The 21,557-nt window shown below is 42.6% G+C and overlaps 1 protein-coding gene across 3 annotated transcripts; it reads right to left on the bottom strand.

The window, feature by feature from the left end:
- Positions 1-283: 283 nt before the first annotated feature.
- golgb1 (golgin B1) lies at positions 284-21,551 on the bottom strand. 3 transcript variants are annotated; one of them, XM_007555228.2, is made up of 20 exons: positions 20,872-21,551; positions 19,324-19,402; positions 18,169-18,360; positions 17,976-18,089; positions 17,535-17,702; positions 17,369-17,452; positions 17,011-17,124; positions 15,467-16,061; positions 15,317-15,393; positions 13,805-13,850; positions 8,628-13,317; positions 8,012-8,423; positions 6,955-7,188; positions 5,101-5,838; positions 4,247-4,440; positions 3,482-3,641; positions 3,313-3,413; positions 3,175-3,246; positions 2,169-2,259; positions 284-2,093 (listed from the first exon to the last, which is right to left on the bottom strand). In XM_007555228.2, exons 2-20 carry the CDS (start codon positions 19,390-19,392, stop codon positions 1,956-1,958), a joined length of 8,289 nt encoding a protein of 2,762 aa, XP_007555290.1. In that variant the 5' UTR covers positions 19,393-19,402; positions 20,872-21,551; the 3' UTR covers positions 284-1,955. The 3 variants fall into 3 exon arrangements, with proteins under 3 accessions (XP_007555290.1, XP_016528491.1, XP_007555288.1); XM_016673005.1 differs by having other exon boundaries at positions 17,011-17,115; positions 17,336-17,452; XM_007555226.2 differs by having other exon boundaries at positions 17,336-17,452.
- Positions 21,552-21,557: the final 6 nt, after the last annotated feature.

Here is a 21,557-nt window from a genome sequence, read left to right on the forward strand (position 1 = left end):
GGCAAAACATGATAAAAATATTTGCTGCTTGTTCAGTAGTTCGCATTAATTTACTTTTAGAACAAGTCTTTTATACATGGTGCATTCAAACACCCTCGGAAATTTTAAGAGTCGCTACTTACGTTTTTACCAACAGAACTGAAACAAAGGCAGGTTGTGATTTATATTGCAGTAATGCAATTACACCACTAGGAGACACTAAAATATCGCAACTTTTTTTAAATTACGCACCATTTTCTGTACTTTGTTTCCATAAGACAAGAAAAACCCAAGAAAACTTCACTTCCACTTAAAAACATCCTTTATTAAAAGTTTTGAACATGTGTCATCAGTAACAACCTGCCCTCCAGCCATGGAGAAAAATGACTGTAGTGTTTCACACACACCGGTATCCACTGTAAAAAGTGTTGGAACCTCAGCTTCGGTTAATAATCAAAAAGATAATGATTAGATTTTCTGAGTCACGATGATCCCAACGAGGACGTAAACATAAACCTACCCTACCGAGGAAATTAACTTTAGATCAATGTCTCCCTCGATCCAAACCACCAAAACGTTTTAATTATATATTTTTCATATACAGCCCTTTGAACAGGTATTTACAAGAAGAAATAACACCGAAGATTTATAAAGGATGTGACAGCAGAATTAGCAGCCCAGTGTTACGAGACAGGAATGATATATGGAAGGCCATTTAACCTATATTTCATAAGGAATTACATTAAATATAAATTAATGGAGATATCGTTCAAAAATGTGTCATCCTTCATCCGTTGGAATGCAGCAACATCATAATGGACATAAAGGGAAACGCGTCTCTAAGACGAACAGTAAACAGTACTGGAGAACGGATTAAAAACTGCATAATTAATGTAAAGAGACACGACACGGGGATATGTCAAACCATAAATGGCACCGTTCACCATTTTTGTGCATAAAAGGAAGTTAGGAGGAGATAAATATCACATAATAAACTCAACTTGAAGTAATTAATTTTAAAATGCTTCCTGCTTCCTCGAAACAACCGTTAATCTCACAGCTAGCTTAGCAAGCCAGCAGAGCTAGCTTACTTAGCATAGTTACTTTAGCTACTTTTCGATGTAAATTCGACTCTTTCACAGGATTTTAGCTCCGGCATGTGGTGCTTTAAAGAAGTATTCACACCTCTTGAATTATTTCGCATCAGTTGTGAAGCTGAAGAAACTTTGTGCATAGTTTTCCATGTTTTTACAAATAAAGAGCCGACCTTAAGGGGAACTAGTTGTGTACTCCACAAATTAATCCCCCATGTAAGAAACCATGCCTCAGTTTTCATCCACCTCACAATTATGTTCTGCTTCATGTTGGTTCCTACTGTAAAATCCCAGTAAAATACACAAATTTTGTGGATTTTCAGAATTTTTCCCTGTCATTGGTAAGACTCAGAGCTTAAATCTACAAGGCACATGATACACAACATTTCCAAAAAACACTTGGTGGCGTCTTTTCTTCCTCCATCCATGTCTTTCTTCCAACTCATCAGATCTAGAAGTGAAACCCAGGAAACCCTCAGACTGGGGGGATCTTCATAAGATGGCCAAACTACTTACAGTTCCTTTTGATGTGAAGGAGCGGTGGCTCAGATCTACCAAAGAAGCTAATTTCTTAGCTCCATAATTACAGTTGAGGGTTGCATTTGTTTATTTTACTAAGTAATATTAAGATATTGTCCCTTTGCATCCGTTTTGAAGCAAAATCTCCCACTTGTAGGTGACTTGAGGTCACCTACGACCAAAGAGTTGAAACAAGCACCCCCTGAAGTAAATGTATATACTTTGGCTAAACGATTAAAGTGCACCATTTGTACAGAACATCCTTCGGACCCTTCTGTTAAACTATTATATATCACGCTATGAATTATAACCAACACATTTCTATTTTCTTGGACCTTCTCTCGTGTTATTTGGAACGGGTTTTCAGAGGTATCCGCCCAGGCAGAGGAGCAGCAGTACGTGCACAGTGAGCAGGTAGAGGCCGAGCAGCAGAGGGGTTCGCTGACGGGAGCAGAACGCCACTCGGAGCATCCGGAGCAAGCTGGGGCCTCCTCTGCGGGTCTGCCAGGGTAAAACACAGTGTTAGGATCACGGATGGTTCTTGTTGCAGCTGTTAAGGTGACGGATGAGCCTAACCCGGGTGACGGCGCCTTCAGGCGGCTCGATAAACACAGCCGTCTCAGAGAGATCCCCTTCGTTTGCAGAGTGCCATGACGCCTGGCTGTGACTGATGGAGACAATAAAAACATCAGGTGATCCATTTCTGATGCTTCAGCTCATCAATTATGGATTATTTTGTCAAAATATAGTAATATTGTGAACAATCCATGAGCAAGAGACAGAAAATTGAGTAATAAAACAGTAAAGAAAATATTTTGGGTTAAAATGAATAAAAGTGTGTAGGTAAGGTTTATTAAAGGTAACATGAAGGACAACTCCACATTTCTGTAGAAAGATCTATAAATCAATAATTTTCAGCCTGTATTTGCTGTTTTTTTCTATAAGCTGAATTAATATTAACCAAAACTGGTCCCTTAAAGACTAATTTTATTACATCCATACTTATTATCCTTACAATCTTTTTATTCTGAATTTTTCCTATTTTGTCCCATTTTTATATTAGATAATTTTTTTACTTTTAAATTTTGCCTCGTTTTTTACATTTATCATCATTTTCATAATGTAATTAAAGAATAAAAGATTTTCTATTTTATTATCTTAAGTTTTATTAATTATTTTCCTCAATTATGTCAATCATAGCTTCAAGAAAAATAAAACATTTTAAGTTATTATTTTATTTATGCATTTACTACTTTTATTGTTACTACTCTGTATTCTAATATTTATTTTACGACTTTATTTTTATTATTTTGTTTGTATTGATGAAAACTGTGCTTTACATATAACAGTATTTTGTATTATTTTGTTACATTAATTAAAGAATATAATTAGTAAAATTATATATTTAATTGTTTTACTAATAATTTTATTTTTGATCATTTATTATATCCAAAGTTATTAATATTGCTATTTTTTTATTCTTAATTTTTGCTGGTTTCTTTCTAGTTTTTTATTATTTTTTGTAGTTTTGTCACAGCTCAGGAGGATTTTTTTTGTTTCTTTTGTTTTTTATAGTTCGAACCGTTTGAGGAGATCTTGTGTCGCCATCAGCTGCTCCTCAACCGCCAGCCGCTGCCGAGTCTCTTCTTCTAGTCTGACGTACAGAAAACAAAATCAGCATCTATTGTGTCATTTCCTGGATGAAGCGTTTGATAAAAACCTCTGCTGAAGCTCCAGGAGCTCCGCCTTGGAGCACTGGCCGTCGGTCAGGATGCTCCGCTCCTGCGGCGCTCCAGGTGGGCTGTCTCCTTCCTCTGTGCCCTGCAGGGATTTAGACATAAATAAACTAAAATAACACTTTGCTAAATTACTTATTTCCTTCTGCTTACCTGTCTCTGTAGCTGTTCTCGTTTGAGTTTGGGCTTCTGGAGTCGAGCCTCGTCCAACATGGCGGCCAGCTGCCGCAGCTGTTGGTCTTTCTCTGAGAGCGTGGCGAGCGTCTGCTGCTTCAGCTGCTCCGCCTGAGCCAGCCAGTCCGTCCGCTCCAGCCTGGAAGTCAAACCAATAAAAAAAAAGGTTGATTTCACTACTTAAATTTAACAGTGCAGAAAGATCTGCAACGGCATGTTAAAAGAAAAATAATAAAAATACAAAAAGAGTAAATTTCCACCCAAAAACTCAGGAATTTTCCAGTTTTGTCTAGAAAGTTTCTGAAATCCCAAAATGTCCAAGAAAAAAAATAAAAACAATTAGTGAACTCCAAAAATTAAGAATTTGCGAGAAAACTCCCAATTTTATGATTTTATGCGCAATTTCATTTTCCCACCTGGCGTTAGTGCTCAGTAAAAAAAAAAAGGCTAAATATGTTAAATAAAAAAATCTGTAGAATGTGCCAATTTTTTAAATATCCAACCAATCGTCATAATAATCGATCAGTAAAATAATTAGCTACACTAGACGGAAACAAAGGAAAGCAGCAATAAAATTCTCCTCTTATAAAGTGAAAAACTTTCAGCTTATTGTCAGAAATGTTCTATAAAAAACGAATAAAATTTTAAGATTTGTTTTGTAGAAAATTTCTGAGAATAATCTCAAAATGTTCAGATTTTTGAGGGAAGTGTACTCCTTTTTTCTATTTGGTGGAGAGGTGGAACCTGAGGGATTCCGTTTCCTGCTTGCTTCTCTCCGCCGCGCTCTCCAGCCGCGTCACGGCCTCCAGGATCTCCTCGTTCTTCTTCTTCTCCTCTAAAAGCTCCTGGCTGACTTTAATGAGCTCGCCGGCTCCCAGCCGAGCCAGATCCGACTTCTGCTTCTTCAGCTCGGCCGTCTGCGCGTTCAGCTGCTCCAGCTGCACATACAGAGAACAGAGCAGGAACGATTAATTGTGATTAATCGTTTACTGAAATAACGTTCACTGAAAAACAAAGTTGATTTCCTCATTTAAAAAAGGAATTGATTTTTTTTTTATTAGAAGTTTAAGTTTATTTCTAATATATAAAAAAATACTACACTAAGAAAACATACAAAAAAAAAAAAATTAAGAGAAAGTCAAAATACGATAATAGAGTTGGAATAATATGAGAATCCAGAATATTGCCAGAAAAAAAAGGCAAAATAATATGAGAGTAAAGTTAAATTTTGACAATAAAGTTACAATATGACGAGAATAAAGTCAAAATAATGACAATAAAGTCGTAGTACGAGAAAAAAGTCACATGTGAATAAAGTCCAGTTGTAATAGCATGAGAATAAACAATGCTTTGAGATAAAGTAGTAATTTGTAACTGTAATTTTTTTAAATCTTTTTAGTGTGGCTTTAATACTCCATTGTTGGAAAAAAAAAAAAAAGGCTGAAGTAGTTAACTAAAAATCTGGACAGAAGAGAATTGGAACATTCTTCAATCGTCAGGATAATCAATAGATTAATCACTAATAGCAGCAAACGGAGCGCAGGAAAGTGTTGCTAAAATGCTCATATCACGAAGCGAAGCAGCAGCTTTCAGCTCACCAGCCTCTCCCTGTCGTTCTGCAGCGCCTGCAGGGCGTTCTTCAGGCCCCACACTTCTCCAGCGCCGCTCTGTGCCGCCCTGCTCCGCTCCTCCGGCTCCCTGACCTTCTGCGCTGCCTCCTCTCTGGCTTGCTGCAGCGCCGCCATGGCGTCGGCGAGCTGCTGCCTCAGCTGCTTGGTGGTGTCCGTCTCCTCCAGCAGCCGCTGCTCCACGATCAGCAGGTCGCGGGCCAGCTCCGCCACCCTCTCCTGGGCGCTCTCCGACTCGGTGCGCATCACGCCGCCCTCCCAGCGCAGCTCGGCCAACTCTCTGCTCTCGGCGGCGAGTCGCTCCTCCAGAGCCTCGGCTCGGACGCGCTCCGCCTGCAGCTGCTCCCTCAGCTTCTCCACCTCCGCTCCAGGTGCGTCCATCACCTGCGAGGCTTGGCTGAGAGTCTCCATCTCCACTTTCTGCGTCTCTTCTTTGGTTTTGCTCCTCAGCTGAGCCTCCAGCTCCTCGCGCTCCCGCTGTAAGGTCGAGATGTGCTCCCTGTGAGCTGCCAGAAGCTGTTTGTGTTGGGAGTCCTTCAAGCTTAACACTTGGGTGAGTTCGTCTCGGTATCCGTGGAGCTGAGCCGACAGCTTGGCCTGCTCGGCGTGCATGTCGTCTCTCTGGACCAGCAGAGAGCGAAGCTCCTCTTTCAGGCTGTTGTTCTCCGCCGCCGCCTCCTGGATCAGACCGTCCTTCTCCATCATCACCTGCAAGACGACGCACAGGGCAAAACAGGTTCAGCCTTTAATTGCCCTGCGATTAGGTCAATAAAAATCAATAAATCAGTTAATCACATGATAAATTAAAACAAACTCAATGATTTAATGTTTTTTCTATCTTTTTACTTAAAACTGGATGATAAAAGTCTTCAGTCTGGTGTTTTGGTCTCAACTGGCCAATAATTCATTTAATTTCAGTTATTTTGTTTATTTATTTTGAAAATTTAAAATGTCTTCAGGTTCCAGTGTTAAGTCTTCTTTACAAATTTATCAGTATACGACTTGAAAATGGTCTCAAAACAACAAGATATTATTTACTGCAATAATTACAGGGTTAATTTATCATCCAGCTAAATTTTTTATCTCAACAGACCTTCAAACAATTATCGATTAATGGCTTATTAGATGAAAGTGATTTCTAACCGATTAAAAACATTTGTTAGATCTTCTTTTAGTGTTGCAGTTTGTCTGCCATCCAGCAGAGGGCGCCGCTGGGCATCCTTAAGTGCAGCCAGTTGATACAGAAACAAAAATGGCAGATCCATACCAGAACAGGAAAAAGAAATGGTTGTGTGCGACGGAAAATGAACTTTATGAGGTTTTTGTTTGTAAATATTAAAACTCAACAAGCTCCCTAAGGTTCACTTAACAACGGAGCAGGTCCAACTTCTCAACTGAAAATTACTCCATGTTGTCTCACGAAGGTGAGATAACAGAAAATTATAACGCGATGGGAAAAAAAAAAACATCGTCTCAATAAGCAAGACTGATTTTACTTGGCGAATTAGGGCCACTGTAATAAATTTCTGCCAAAAAACTCAGAAATTTTGAGATTAATTTAGGAAATTTCTGTTTTGACTTGGAATTCAGAAATCTCAAGTTTTTTTCTAGAAATTTTATTGTTTTATTTTTTTGTCAAATATGTCTACTTGTATCTGGATGATTCATTCGTCCTCCATGCCTGTGAGGTTAGAAAGTCTCCTACCATCTTCAGTCACTCAGATTAAAAAAGGTTCAGCCTTTGTAACTGAATCTTTATCTCCTTCAACAGATTCATCTGGAAAGCTTTCGTCACTTAGCTTTTCGCTCCTACACTCAGGGTACCTGCAGGTGTTTCTCCTCCAGCTGTTTGTACATGCTGAGCACTCGGTCTCTGTCGTCCTGCAGCGACCCCATCGCCTTGGTGAAAGAGTCCAGTTTGGCTTTCCGGTTTCTGCTCTCCTCCTGTGCTTCCCGTAGTTTTCCTTCCAGATCCCTCACTTCTCCTCTTCTCTGCTCCAGCTCCCTTTCGGCATCTTGTGCCCGGCTCTCAGCCTCCTTCCGCGCCTCCTCTGATGCCTTTTGGAGCAAATTATGTGCAGAATCAAAATATTTGAAAAGGGTTTTAATAAATTTTTCAGAAAACCTAAATTTTTTTCCACCAATGCGCTCCTCAGGTTTCCATAGTTCAGAGTGATGTCAGCGCCCAGGGCGGCCATCTTTAGACTTTGAATTCAGGTCAACTCTAAGAAAGACTATTAGAGCCTGGCTAGGTTTTAATTTTTTTGTAATTCAGAGAATAAAGTAATACAATAATAAATCCTTAATACTTCTAGAATATAGAAGAATAAAGTATTTTTTGAAAACTCCAACTTGAATAAATAAAATAAAAAAATTAAATGCAGAATGCTGAGAATCTTGTGAAGTTATGCTTTGGTATGGGCATCAAATTATTTTCAGTAGCACGACTAATAATTCAACAATTAATTTAGTAACCAGTTAATCGATAGTGAACAAACCATTTGCTAAAAAACCCCCAAAGGTACTTGCAAAACATTTTGCATTTAAGATAAAACAAACAATTGTCAATAGATTAATCAAAAACTAGAATAATTGTTAGATGCACCCAGAGACAACTTGTCTTAATATTTTGTCATACAACTCCCAGAAAGGATAATTGAAATAAAAGCCAGTTTTTAAAAAATATATTCTGTCATTTGTAATTTCCTTTTTAGAAAAGAAACCAAAAAACAGATTAAAATTGTAAATCGGATCTGGGATTAAATGAATCCCTAGAGAGGAACTTGAGAGAACGCATCTGTAGTTCCCACTCCTTACCAGTTGGTGGCAGCAATGCCACCTACTAGAAGAAGTTTGCTAGAAGAAGAAAGTATTTGTTTACCTGTGCGACAGCTAGCTCCTTCTCCCCCAGCAGCTCCACCTCCCTCCTCTCCTTCTCGTGTAACTCCGTCTGTAAACTCTCCGTCAGAACCTTGGAGGAACGCAGGTCCGTCTCCAGCTGCTCCACGTTCAGACACAGACGCCTCTCCTCGGCCTCCCTCTCCCTCAGCTCGGTTCTGGCCCGCTCCACTTCGCCCGTCTGTCTGCCGACAGCCTCCTCCAGAGCCCGGACCCTCTGACCCAGACTCTCCAGCGAGTTTTTGAGGACGCTGACTTCGTTCTGAGCAGATACCAACTCGGATGCGGTTTCCTCCAGCTTCGATCTTTCCTGATCAAGAACCGCTTGGTGCTCCACGACTTTCTTTTGCTCTTCTTCCAATCGCAGCTGCCAGTCTTTCTCTGCTTTCTGTAACCTAAAATGACAAATATTTTTAGTTCATAGCTTAAATCTAATGCTGCATTGTCAGAACCAAATACTAAGACGATACATCGTTCTCCTGTGACGTTACTATTCTGGGAACTTTGTAACCGACGGCCATCTTGGTTGCATCAACAGATATTGATGCAACCAGTAATTTAATATTTAAATGTAGCAAAAACAAATTTAAAAGATGTACCTGTTTACAGACTGCTCCAGCTCCTCTTTCAGCGCCGTCTCTTTCTGAAGCTGATCCGTTAGCTCCTTGGCGCGCGTTTCAGCCTCGCGGACTTCAGCCTCCTTCCCCTGCAGAGCGCTGTTGAAACGCGTCTCCCACTGCCGGGCTTCATCCAGAACTCTGTCCCTGTCGTCTTGCAGGGAGGACATGCTGCGAGAGAAGGCGGCTAACCTAGCTAGAGTCTCGTCCAGACGGGCTTGGGTCTCCTGGGCTCGCCTCTCTGCTGCCTCTGCCACCTCTCTGGCTTCCAGAGCAGCTTCCTCCTCCTTCTCCCGCTCGCTGTAGGCCTCCTCCAGTCTGAGCTCCGTCTCCTTCAGCTCAGCTCCCAGCCTGAATCTCACAGAGTCCAGAGTCTGCTCCGCCTCCGCCTTCAGCGCAGCCTCTTTCTGCTGGAAGCTTTGCTCAATGGCCATTCTTGCAGAAACTTCCTCGCTTGCCTCTTTCCGAGCCTCCGCTAGTTCGGTTTTATAACTCTCCATTTCTGCTTCAGACCTCTTCAGATCTTCTAATGTTTTAACGGACTCCATCTTTGACTGCTCCAGCCTGCCTCGGAGCTCCTCCTGGTTAAGCTGCAGGGCTTTGACTTCACGTCCAAGTTCACTGATCTTCTCCTGATATTGGATGGAGTCCCTCTGAAGCTGCCGCACTTCCAGTTGCTTTTCCCTCAGTAGCTCCTCCAGCTGCTTTGCTCGGCTTTGGCTGCCTTCTTTGACTCTCTGGGCAGACCTCAGCTGCTGCTCCAGTTCCCTCTGCTTTCCGGACTCCGCCTCGGCTTCGGCTCTCTCTCGCCGGGCCTGCCTCACATCTTCCTCCAGCCTGGCGGCTCGGTCTCTCTCACTCTGGACCTCAGCCTCCAGCCTCTCTACCTCTCGCTGCGTCTCAGCAAGTTGCTCACGGTTGTCTGCTGCTTCTTGCTGGTAGGTGGCAATGCTCCCGTTGAGCTGGGCCAACTGGTTCATCAGACGCTCCTCCAGGTTGTCTTTTTCGGTTTCAAGACTCTCAAGGAGTTCTTTGAGCTGAGCTTCTCTCTTTGAAGCGTCTTCAATCAGGTGTGTTTCTCTCTCGTTGCTCTCTTGAAGGTTCTTCTCCAGACGGTTCTCGTTATTTTTGCTCTCTTGCAGCTCTTGCTCAAGAGAGGCCAGTTCAGCTTCTCGTTTTTGCCAGAGTTCCTTCTCTGCATTCAGAATCTCAATCTCCCTCAGTTTATCTTCCAGTAAAGCTTGAGCCTTTTCCTTTTCTTCTCCAACCGCAAGATCGTCTTGTGGCTCTGCTGCAGTCATCACTGACTGCGTTGCAGTGATGACTTCCTCTACAACAGGTGCGGAGCTGCGTTGATTTGCCTCCATGTCAGCCAGTTGTCCATTCAGCTCTTCAACCTGCTGCCTTAGAGCATCTCTTTCCGTTGCTGCAGCTTCCAGTTCAGCTTGCAGAGCTCTCATCTCCTCCTGAAGACGCTCTGCTTCAGCTTTGATGACCGGGTCATCTTGTTTTGAAGTTTCCTGCCTCTCTCGGAGTCTCTCGTTCTCCTCCTCCAGCTCCATTATCTTTTGCTGTTTTGTCTTTGCAAACTTCCTCATCTTGTCCTTCACTGTGTCCACCTCTTTCTGCGCCTCCTCTGCTCGTCTCTCGCTCTCCTGCCTTGCAGTCTCGTGAGCTCTCACCTTAGCCGCCAGCTCCTGTCTTTCCTGCCGAGCAGCTTCCAGGACCTTCCTCACACGCTCTGCCTCGTCACTCACATTCTCGTAAGACTTGAGCAGAGTCTCGTACTCCTCCTTCATCCCTTGGACCTTCTCCTCCCACTCCTTACACACCTTCGCCGCCTCTTCCTTTGCCAACTCCACCTCCTTCTTACAAGCGTCCTTCTCATTGATTATTCCCTCCATTACGAGCTTCAGACTCTCGCATGACGACCCCAGACTTTGGTTCTCCACTAGCGTCCGATCCACCTCCTCAATAAGTTTTGCCCTTTCGCCTCTTAGACTCTCAAGCTCTTCTTCTGTTGAATCGATCTTCTGCTGCAGCTCGGCAACTATCTTCTCGGCCGAAGTGAGCTGCTCCTTTAGTGTCTTGTTCTCTTTGAGGGCCTCTTTGCGAGACACCAGAGCAGCTTGAAGCTTTCGCTGAAGCTGCTGGAGCTTTGCCTCACCATCATCTTCTTGCTTTTGTGGAAGCTCAGTCTGCAGCTTGTGCATTTTCTCTTGCTCTGCCTTCAGTTCCTCCTGTAAAGAGCTTATCAGCTGATCTTTCTCGGACACAGAGTCTTGCATTGAGTGTATGAGGGAGTTCTGCTCACTCAGCTGCTGGCTGAGCTCCGATATCTCGTGGTTCTTGTTGTCCAGGAACTGCTTGAAGTCTTCCACTTCAGCTTGAAGAGTTTTCATGGAGGCCTCTGCAGAAGCTTTTGATGCCGTTTCTATCTCTGCCTTGAGGGTTTCTGTATAAGCCTCAGCTTGAAGATACTTTTCTCGAAGTTCATTCATCTCCTCATAGAGGGCATCAATCTGCTTTTCCTTCTCTCTCAGTGCTTCCAGGTCTTTACCCAGTTCAAATATCTCAGACTCCTTAAGCGACAGGCTGCTGTGAGTTTCCTGGAGCTGCTTCTCCAGCTCAGTGTTCACTTGCCGACAATCTTGGATCTCGTCTTTAAGAGCTTTTAGAGATTCCTCCAGTTGTGTCGATGCAACAGGAGACGGCTCCGGAGGATGCTGATCCGGATCACTTGCTTGTGGTTTCATTGAATTTGTTTCAGATGCAGCAAAGTCCACCCAATCCTCTTGAACCCAACTGTTTGCGGCAGACGCCTGCGCCAGTTCTGGATCTCCATCAGAGGTCGCCTTTTCCTCCAGCTCTCTAAGCTTGTCGAGAAGACCTTCCCGTTCGCTGCTCTGCACGTCAAATCGCTCGGTCAGCTCGTTGAAGTCATCCTTCAGCTGCTTCATCTGTTCGCGATGATGCCTGTCTTTCTCTTTGCCTTTGCGGATGGTTTCCTTGCGGGCTTCTTGGGCTTCTTGAAACTTCTTCTGCAGCGTCTCACACTCCGCTTGAAGAGAAGCGACTTGAGACTGCAAGATGCCCGTTTCAGAGGTGGCTTCAGGCTGTTCTTCGTTCAGCTTTCTGTTCAGAGCAATTGTCTCTGCAAGGACCTGATCCTGATGGTCAAGTCTCTGTCTAAGAGCCTCCACCTCTTCCTCTTTGGACCTTAAAGAGTCTTCTAGCTTCATGATCTTGTCCTCCAAGTCCTGAATCTCAGGTTTTTGAGGGAGCTTTTCAGAAGGTTCTTCTGTCTCGTCTTTCTCCTTCCATCGTTCTGCTTCCTTTTCAAACTCGCCGACTTTCTTCATCAGCTCCTTGCGCTGAACCAGAGCTGCCTGCAACTTCTTCTTTGTGTTTACCAGTTGCATTTCCAAGGCTTCCTTCTCCTTCCTCAAGGTTACCACTTCTTCGTCATCATTAGATGCTTGCTGTTGATCATCTCTGAACTTCTCCAGCTCTTCCATCTGCTCCTTGAGTTTACTCACTTCTCCTTTCATCTCAAACTTCTCTTCTTCTGCTTGAAGGAGCCTGGCGGACATGCTGTCGTTAAGCTCCGCCACCTCCTTTTCTTTCTGGGTGAGAAGAAGCTGCAGCTCTTGAATCTCAGAGTCCTTCTTTGATAGAGACTCGTTGTGCAGATCTGAAGTCTGAGAGTGCTCCAACAGGCTGTTTTCCATTTCATGAAGCTTCTTCTGCAGCTCAGAGGAGAGAAGCTCTCCATCCTCCAGCTGAGCGCTCAGCATCCTTGCCTCACCTTCCTGCTCAGACAGAGCTTGCTGCGTCGTTTCCAAATCTGCCTGCAAAGCCTCAATCTTCTCCTCCTTGGTTTTATTTTCATTCTTTAAAATCTCCAGTTCTTCTTCCAGAAGTTGCATTTCGACACTCTGTTTCTCCACCATTTTGCCATTTTCCAGCTCCTTGGACAACCTGAGTGCTTCAGCCTCAGCTTCCTCTTTGGCGACGGTGAGAGACTGGGCTTCCTCTTCTAGGGTCTTGATTCTCTCCTGTGATGCTGCAGCTGCGTCTTTAAGCGCCTGCAGCTCTGCCAGAAGCTCACCGTACCTCTTCTGCAGCTCCTCGGCTAAAGCTTGAGCAAAAAGATTGACGTTTTCGTCGGTGGAGGAGGGACTCTGTTGGGTCAGGTGGACTTGGACCACGGATGACGACTGGGAGGATTCCTGCTCCATGCTTGTTGCCACCCAGGACTGACCAACATCCTGCGGGGTGGAGGGCCACTCCTGAGCGCCATCTTGATTCATGGCTTCCAGGAGCGTCCAGCTGCTGTGGGCCACCTCCGAATCAGTGCTGGTGACCATCTCATCTGAGGAGGTGCCCTTTGATTCTTCAGGAGACTCGGACTGGGGTCCGATGAGCTCCGGGCTGCTTTCGCTGTCAGCAGGGATGGAGAGGACGGAGGTGTCTTCTGCAACTAAGGTGGTCTCTTCATCTTGTGCGTCTTCCACGGAGTCAGCAGGAGCTGCGGCAGCATCTTGGTCCGGACTTTGGTTCATTTCAGCTTCTCCTGAGCTTTGTTTTGTAGCAACTATGATGGACTCTCGTAAGGCAACTAGCTCATTGTCTTTTTCTACAAGCTGCTGCTCCAGCGCCAAAATATGTTCTGCAGAAGTTAAGAATAAAAAAAATATATATTTTTGACTAGCTCCACATTATGATAGTGTGATCGAGGCATTTAACTGTAATGTTCAAACTTAATGTGACTGAAGTTACAGAATAAATTATGGTAGTTATCTTAAACAAAATCCCATTTTGTTAGGCTTACAATGTATTAATGTTAAGCAGAAGAGGCTTAGCTTCTCACGTGCTTATCTTTTATGTAAAAAATGAATTGATTTGCTCAATTGTATTTTTTATGCATTTCTAATACCAATTATTAAGCTTAAGGGGTTAAATAAATGCAGAATAATCGATCACGAAAATAATTCTTAGTTACGATATTCATACCCAAGATAGTAAACTCAAAATAAATGCCAAGACTTTTTGTCCTTGCCTTGACCAAATAAGGAAAATATGATTCAATCCGTTAAATTTAGTTGTTATTTGCCTTTAATTTACAAAGTGTGCCATGCAGATAAAAATGTATTTACCTTTATCAGGTTGGGATGAATCCGGAGACGTTTCAGTGTCGGACATCTAAAAAAAAAGAAAAGAGGATATGATATGTTTAACTAAATCTAGATAAAACGGCTTAATATTTAAAAATAAAAGTCCTCTAAATAAAAACAAAACGCAGTTATGAAGTTTATGTTTTGAAATATTCTCCCAGTTTAAATCTGAATTAGCGGCGTGGCTCATGAGTCTGTAGTTCAAGGTGAAGGTCGGCTCAGTGGAGAGGGGATTAAATATGCTTCGTCCCTCTGAGATGAAGCATCCAGACAGACACCGTCCCGCCTGGCCTGCATCAGACAGGTGCAGATCACCTGTCCAGACTAAAGCTGTGACCCAGAACAGGGAGGACAGAACCCGTCCGTCTCTTCTGACCTCAGAGGAAAAGGTGACTTTGAAACTGCACTTAGTTTAGTAAGGGCGCCCAACGCCAGTTGAGACAGATCATCACTTTTAGACGTTTATACAGCAGCTGAATACGACACAAACTAAACTTTTTCCAATTCCGATCTTTTCACCCCCCAAAAAATCTGATTTTGCCACTTTCATGTGGCAAAATCAGCAAACGTGTGCAACTAAATCAGATGTGATTGTTATAAAGTGTCAACAGCTTTAACAGTCATGTTGCATTTCATCCGACTTTTACGTCGTGGACATGAGACATGCATCATAATTTTGCACCAGAAGAAGCCAGAAAAGGTAAATGTAAAAAAAATGGTTGAAAATTATAATTATGAAAGAACTCTGTTCCACTCGAGATCAAAAATGCAACATTTGTTACATTTTCAGCTGGTGTGATTTGATTTTGTCAATCCAAAACCTTTGAAAAAGTGTTTCCCTCCTCGCCTGTGGGGGGCGCTGCACCAAGAACCACTGAAGGAAACACGAAGAAGACAATGAATGTAACTTCCTTCTTGACGAAACGTCAACAAAAACGGAGTGCCATCAGATTTTAGCGGCTGTAGGATTTTTCTTTTTGTCTCAGGTTCAAGAGCAGAAGCCATTTCTCATTCTAGAGCTAAACTCTCACGCCTGTTTTGGTTGTATTTACCCAGAATGCCTTGTGCTGCAGTCCTCTTCCTGCTTTTGGAGCGGTTTCCAGTCCCGCTTAGAGTTTGAACCGTGTCAGAGTTCACTTTAACCGAAATAAGACCGAGGTTTGTAGGCGGACCAGAGTTCGCGTTTTTGGTCCGACTACGCATTCACACCTCCGCAAACGAACCGGACTTTCTAGACCAACGGACTGGAGTTGGACTGAATCAGACTAAACAGAACCTCAACCCTGCTCACCTTTAATTAGTTCTACTGGATTTTATTTAGGAGACTAAAGGTGGCTAAATTTTTTTTCTAGTTAAAAAATGATGGGAAATTATGATTTAATGGAAGAAAAATCTGCATAACTTCAATATTAAGACTCTTGTCTGAAAAATCAAATAAAACAGGAATGAACAGAAAAGGCAATAAAACAAAGTAGAAAATCAAGATGGACTGACTTCTACGATCTGCTGCTCCAGCTGTCGTATCTTGACGTCGGCCTCCTCTTGTTCTGCTGTTTTTATGTGAAGTTGTTCTGGAAATCAGACGTGGAAACTGATCAGAACCAGAACCACGAGCTTAACCGTCGACAGCAGCAGAACCCTTACCCTGCAGGGCCTCCATGTTCTGGGTGAGCTGGGTGTACTGTTCGCTCAGATCTCCGCATTCGTCCTTCAGCCTGATCAGCTGCGTCTCCACGGACCGGACCGAGTCCAGCAGCAGAGCGGGGTCAGCGGGGTCAGTGGTGTCGCCCTCTGGCATCGCTTCAGGGGTGAGGGAGCGAAGGTGGCTCCAGATCTCAGCCAGAAGCTCCTCTTTCTTCTTCATGCCTTCCTGCTCCTCCCTGAGGTTCGCCAGCTCTTTCTGCAGGTCATCAACCTCTGACCTCTCTTGTTCCATGGTCTCCTCCCTGGCTGACTCTGCTTCTCTGATTTTGCTTTGGAGCCGCATGATTTCCGCCATGTCCCTCTCTGAGGCGTCTCGGTGTGCTTGGGCAGCCGCTAGCTCCGCCTCTTTCATCAGAATTAGCTCTGCCTCCAACCTGGAGACCTCCATCTTCTCTTTCTCCAGCTGCTGCTGGCTGATGAGCGCCGCCTCCCTCAGCTCCGCGTCGCCCTGGCGGGCCTGTTCGGCCCACTCCTGCCTCAGCCGGACGGCCTCAGTTAGCTCCTGCTCCATCTGCCGGAACTGAGCCGTCAAAATCTGCAAGAAAAAAAACAAACAAATAAATAAAAATCATGTTTGTTTGTGATTTTTGCAAAAAGAACCTCTAGACCAGTTTCATTTGGGGCCATATCAAAAGTCCTAATGTTCTTAAAGGGCCGGTTGTTCCAGAAAGTACTGATAAAACCCATTAAACTGTTAAGATATTAATAAATAGCTATGATTGGATTTTGAGGTTTTTTGCTATCAAAATCACAGATTTCATGGAGCCAATTTAGAAATATTTGTAAAAATATTTTTTTTTGTGTGTTAATGTACTCGACATAATACCTAGAAAGCATTTATCAGAATAAATGTGATTTTATGTGAATTTCTGAAAAACTGGAGGGACTTAACTGATGAAATTTGGAATCTAAAGGGCCACATAAAAAGCTACGGCGGACCAGATTTGGCCCCCAGACCTTGAGTTTGACACACATGCTCCAAACAAAATGTGAACCTAAACCAGGGGTGTCCAAAGTGCGGCCCGGGGGCCATTTGTGGCCATTAAATAGATGTTTTGTGGCCCTAAACTCAAAGTCAATAGATTTGCTTATTGAGCTTGTTATTTTTAATCAGGGCAAAATTATTATTGTTAATCTAATTCTCATAAAGTATTCGTCCTTCAGCCTGGACGAACATCCAGACACTTTTACTGCTGTACCAAATTCGTTTTATTTAATTTATTAAACTCGGGTGAATAAGCAAGTTTTCTGAATGTAAGTGACCCAAATTCTGTTCTGACAACTTAGGATAAAATAATCGAACCTAAAAAGACCTGACAATTTGGTGGCTTTTATTTAATACAGCAAATGTGCAAAATGAAAAATAAAATAAGAAATAAAGAAAAAATTGGCTACTTTACTTCTGGCTCATGAATACTTGTGAATAAAATAGTTTGGACGCCCCTGACAGCAGCTATCAGGGCTGCAGTTATTGGGATCTCCACCTGTTTCTGTTGATCAGCGCTGTTCACTTCCTGCTGCAGCATTTCCAGCTCTTGGGACCGAGAGAACAAAGCCTCTTCCAGCTCAACGCAGCGCTGCTGAGCCGCCTGGAGCGCCTGGGAGATCAGAAATATCAGACGCATCACAACTTCAATTTAAAACAAAGCTAAAACAAGGACTTAGCCAGAATATGAGGAATATAGTACATGTTTAACCAACCATTTTTCTCATTTCTGAAGAAAATCTGCATGAAAACCTTCATCCTAGCTCTTGACAACCTTAAGAGAGCAGGGTTTGTGTAGAAATAATTACAGCTGGGTTTGCTACCTGCTGCAGCCCGGTGCCATCCTGTGTGCTGACCTTCAGCAGCTCCTCTTCATGTCTCTGAATCTGCTCCTGAAAACGGACGTCCTTCTCAGCGACGACAGCCTGCAGCGCCCGCAGCTGCAAAACAAACCAACCAATCCAAGTTAAACTAATTAAACACTAGCTGCACCTCATCAGCCGAGTTCGTTCGAGTAGTTACCTGCTCGGCGTGGGCAGCCTCCTTCTCCTGCAGCAGCAGCTCGGTGGCCAGGAGTCGCTCCTTCAGCTGCCGGCTGCTGGCCTCCTCCTCGCTCAGCTTGGCCCGCAGATCCTGAAGCTCCTCCTCGGCCGCTGCCGCGCCGGCAGAGGAGAAAGAACCGTCTGGAGTCTGCAGGACGCGAAACGCGTTGAAGGAGAAGATTAACGTACAAAGGAGAAATTAATTTAGGGGTTTGTGTTAGAGCGGGGCAAGAAGTCGCATTTTGGGTGCTGAAGATTATTTTTGCCCCAGTGTTCAGGGCAGCCATCTCGTTTGACAAGCATGTTTTACAGTTTTCTAATATTTGTAATTTCTGTTTTTTTGTTTTTTTTAAAGGGGGTAAAATCAGATTAAAACAGGAAATGTCTCGGCTGTAGTTTGAAGGTAAACTCTTGCACTCACCGCTGATTCTGCTTGTCCTTTCAGCTCCGTTATCTGCTTGTTGAGCGACGCCATCTTGGCTTTCGCCTGCAGTTTCAGTTTGGTGAAGCGAGTTTCCGCCTCTTCTTTCTCATTCTGCAGAAACCAGGAGAAACATTTACAGCAACTTTAAACAAATTAGCAGAAAAACAAGGAAGCCTGTGAGGCTTTCTACCTTGAGCTGAGCATCTTTCTTGGTCAGCTCGGTCTCCTGCTGCAGCAGCTGAGTGTCTTTATCTCGGATGAGCTCCTTCAGCTGGACCACCAGCTGCTCCAGGTGGGCCAGCCTCTCCATGGCGTCCTCGGGAACCTCGGCGTCCGCCGCAGTCTGGCCCTCTGCGGCGGGGAGCTGAGGCTCCAGAACACCCTTTAAACACAGATAATTACACCAAGAGTAAGACAAAAAGCAAAACTTAAAAATGCAAACTTCATGAATTCTTTTTCGCAAATAATTATGTGATTTCTGAAAGAAACTGGGTTTTATGGGGGGTATCAGAGTAAAAGAGGCAACTTACAGATTCAAACTGGGATTCAGAAAATGTTATACCATGAAAGTAATTAAAGAAACAGCAGCATGACTTACAAGTGGACATTTATGGTATCGTTTATCTTTTTTTATGAAAATTTATAACACAAACACTGCTGGAAATGTTAGTTTTACTATTTTGTCCACTGTTCATCCAACAAGGAGCAACAATCAACATCAATAAATCTGAAAAATAAGATTAATTGTAGTTATTTTGTGAATATCAGTGAATTAAAATCTCACTTTTTTAAGCAAATGGTTTCCTGAAGAAAAGCAGTATTTCCGTTTGTGGTGTTTATAATTAAAATAAAGTTTTATAATTGTATATTTATGAATCAATATGCTGTGTTACTGATGTCATATTGAGTGTGTGTTGCTGTTTTAGTAACAAATATTATTTTATGATGTCGCTAATGGGAATCCAAAGAAATAAACAAGTTACAGTAAAAGATGTAAAAAAAGAGTTCATTAATTTTATCATTAGAACAATAACACAACATAATGTTGTGATAAAATTAAAAATCCATATTGCAAATAACAAGTAATACATTTTGTAATCAGCAGTTTAAAAAAAATTAAATAGTTAAAAGTGCAAATAGCAGGAAGACAAACATATGACAAGCAGCTCAGTGTTTTTTTGGTTAATATTTCTTATAAAATCCCATTAAAACACATTTAACTTCACCATAAAGTAATAAGATATGAACTGAATGACCTGAATGTGCAGCTGATCACATTAAATGACACATTTAGAAGCTCAATATTCTTAATTTTTATGTTTTAAATTGTGTGAATTGAAGTCACCTGTTGGTTTCCATCTGTGCCCTCCTCTCCAGAAAGCTCCTGGAGGACGTTGGCCAGACGGCTTAACATAAAGTCGGGACTGTGAGGAGACAAAAACAATAAAAAACATTTAAAGGCTTCCTTGTCGTTTTACTGCAGACATCTTTTATTAAATGTAATTCAACTCTGCAGTGTTCCTGAATGCAGCTGTTGAACAGGACGCCCATCTGCACCACATATCCTGAGAAACTGGTCCTATGAAGCTGAATAAACATGGCTCAAGGCGTATTTATTTATTTCGCAAGGACAAGTAGATGGAAGCAGCAAAGCAGTTTCATTTAGCCATTAAAGTTCAAAGAACAAAACACTGTTAGAGGCTCCAGAGGCCTTACATTCAAGCAAAGTGTAACATGATTTATCACTACTTTTATTGTTTTATGGAGTGATTTTATTACTTTGTTTTTGTCTTACTGTTATTTGTGCATATTTTGCTGTTACACAAAACTTTGGTGCAGCTCATGTTTTAAAAGTGCTTCATAAATAAATTTAAACATTCTGTAATTAAAAAAGTGTATTCTACACCTTACCTGGATTGTTTTTACATATTTTATTGCTTTTTATTTTTGTCACATTGGTGGAACAATAAAATATATTTGTAAGATTTTCTGTTTTACTCAGAAAAATAAGCAAGATTTAATAAAAAAAATTGTCATATACTTTACAGCAATTCATATTCATAGAAAATGCAGAAAAAAATTATTTGTACGAGGTTTACTCATCAACTTTCATTGTTATTCTGTTGTGGGAATTTTGTGCAGCAGAAATCGCTAAAACTAGCTCTTTTTAAAAAAATTACATTTATATTAAGAAAATCAACTAAAAAGTTTTTTGTCCTTTCTGAAGGTTTATGAGACAAAGTCTTTAAAAATAACACGTTGAGTGTCATTTATCTTATTAATCGAGATGGATTTTAATGCCTTTATAGCGTTATGGCGCTTTAAAAAGTGACGTGTAAAGGAATTAGAGGTTGTTGTTTTTTTTTTCATCTGATAGAGGCTGACATAAATAAAAGATATGGAGAGTCCGCCCACCATGAGATAAATAAATACGTCGGCAGCAGCTGAGTTTCACTTTAAATTCAAAGGGCTACACATTAGCAGAGATCCCCTTATCCCTGTTTTCCGGGCTCGACCGAAAGGAGCCGAACGCTTTCCGAAGCTCCTGGACGCTCCACTACGGCTGCGTCGATTTTTTAGTGGAGAGAAAAGATTCTTGCTAGCTAAACACGCAAACTGACGGTGAACTTCCAGAGCTTAAATGGCAGCCATTTTTAAATAATGCTATAAAATGGAGACGGAGAAGCAGTTCGGTGGAAGCTGAGCGTTTAAACTGACTGTTTCCCACGGAGCAGTGAGTTAGCCGGGGCTACTTGGCGAGCTAACGCTGCTAAAGGTAAATAAGGACAGCCTCTCCTGAGCTTCACTGACTTTCTACTGTTTTTTCCGCCTGACAGCTGCGCACCTCAGTCGGTGGCGTGCTTTTTTGAAATAAAAATCAGCTTTAACTCACCTGTGTGGATGCTGCTCAGATAAATCCGTCTGGTTTTAATTTTTCTTTATTTCCTCGGATGGATTTTAGAGCCACATCACCAAACACTCCCGGAAACAGAACTTTCTCTGCTCTGATTGGACAGCTGGGATCTCTAAGAGACCGTTGACAGATTTAAAGGCGTACACACCTCTTTTCTCGTCGGGGAGTGTCTGACTAAATATACCAACCCAAACACGACGAATAATGACAATTTAACTGAACTTATACAGTTTGTAAAGATGGCAAGACATGACCAAAGAGTCAAACTGATTGTGAACCACGGGAAGCAGCTGGGGAGGAGTCTGCTCCTCTTGGCCCACTACACTACGCTGTTTGGGGAGTATTGTGGGCGTTTTGTTCAGGGGATACTGGCGGCCATGAAGTGGACCAGCCTGTTTGCACGGACCACTGCATCGGTTTTTGACTTCATCTACCAGCATCTGCACTGGGGGAAGAGGACAACCGTCAACACCAAGGAGATCTGCTTGGACCGGTGACTTTTTAATCAGACTGACCATGATGGACCTCAAGAAACTGTAATTGTTGAATATTTGTGCACACAATTACATATTTAATGGGTTTGCAATCATTTATCTACCTGCTGATATGACTACTTCAGGTGTGTCACAGGGTAATGCCAACTCTCCAAAAAAAGAAAAGAAAAA

This window comes from Poecilia formosa, unplaced genomic scaffold, assembly GCF_000485575.1.
Source record: "Poecilia formosa unplaced genomic scaffold, Poecilia_formosa-5.1.2 Scaffold69, whole genome shotgun sequence".
In the NCBI taxonomy this organism is placed as follows: Eukaryota; Metazoa; Chordata; class Actinopteri; order Cyprinodontiformes; family Poeciliidae; genus Poecilia; species Poecilia formosa.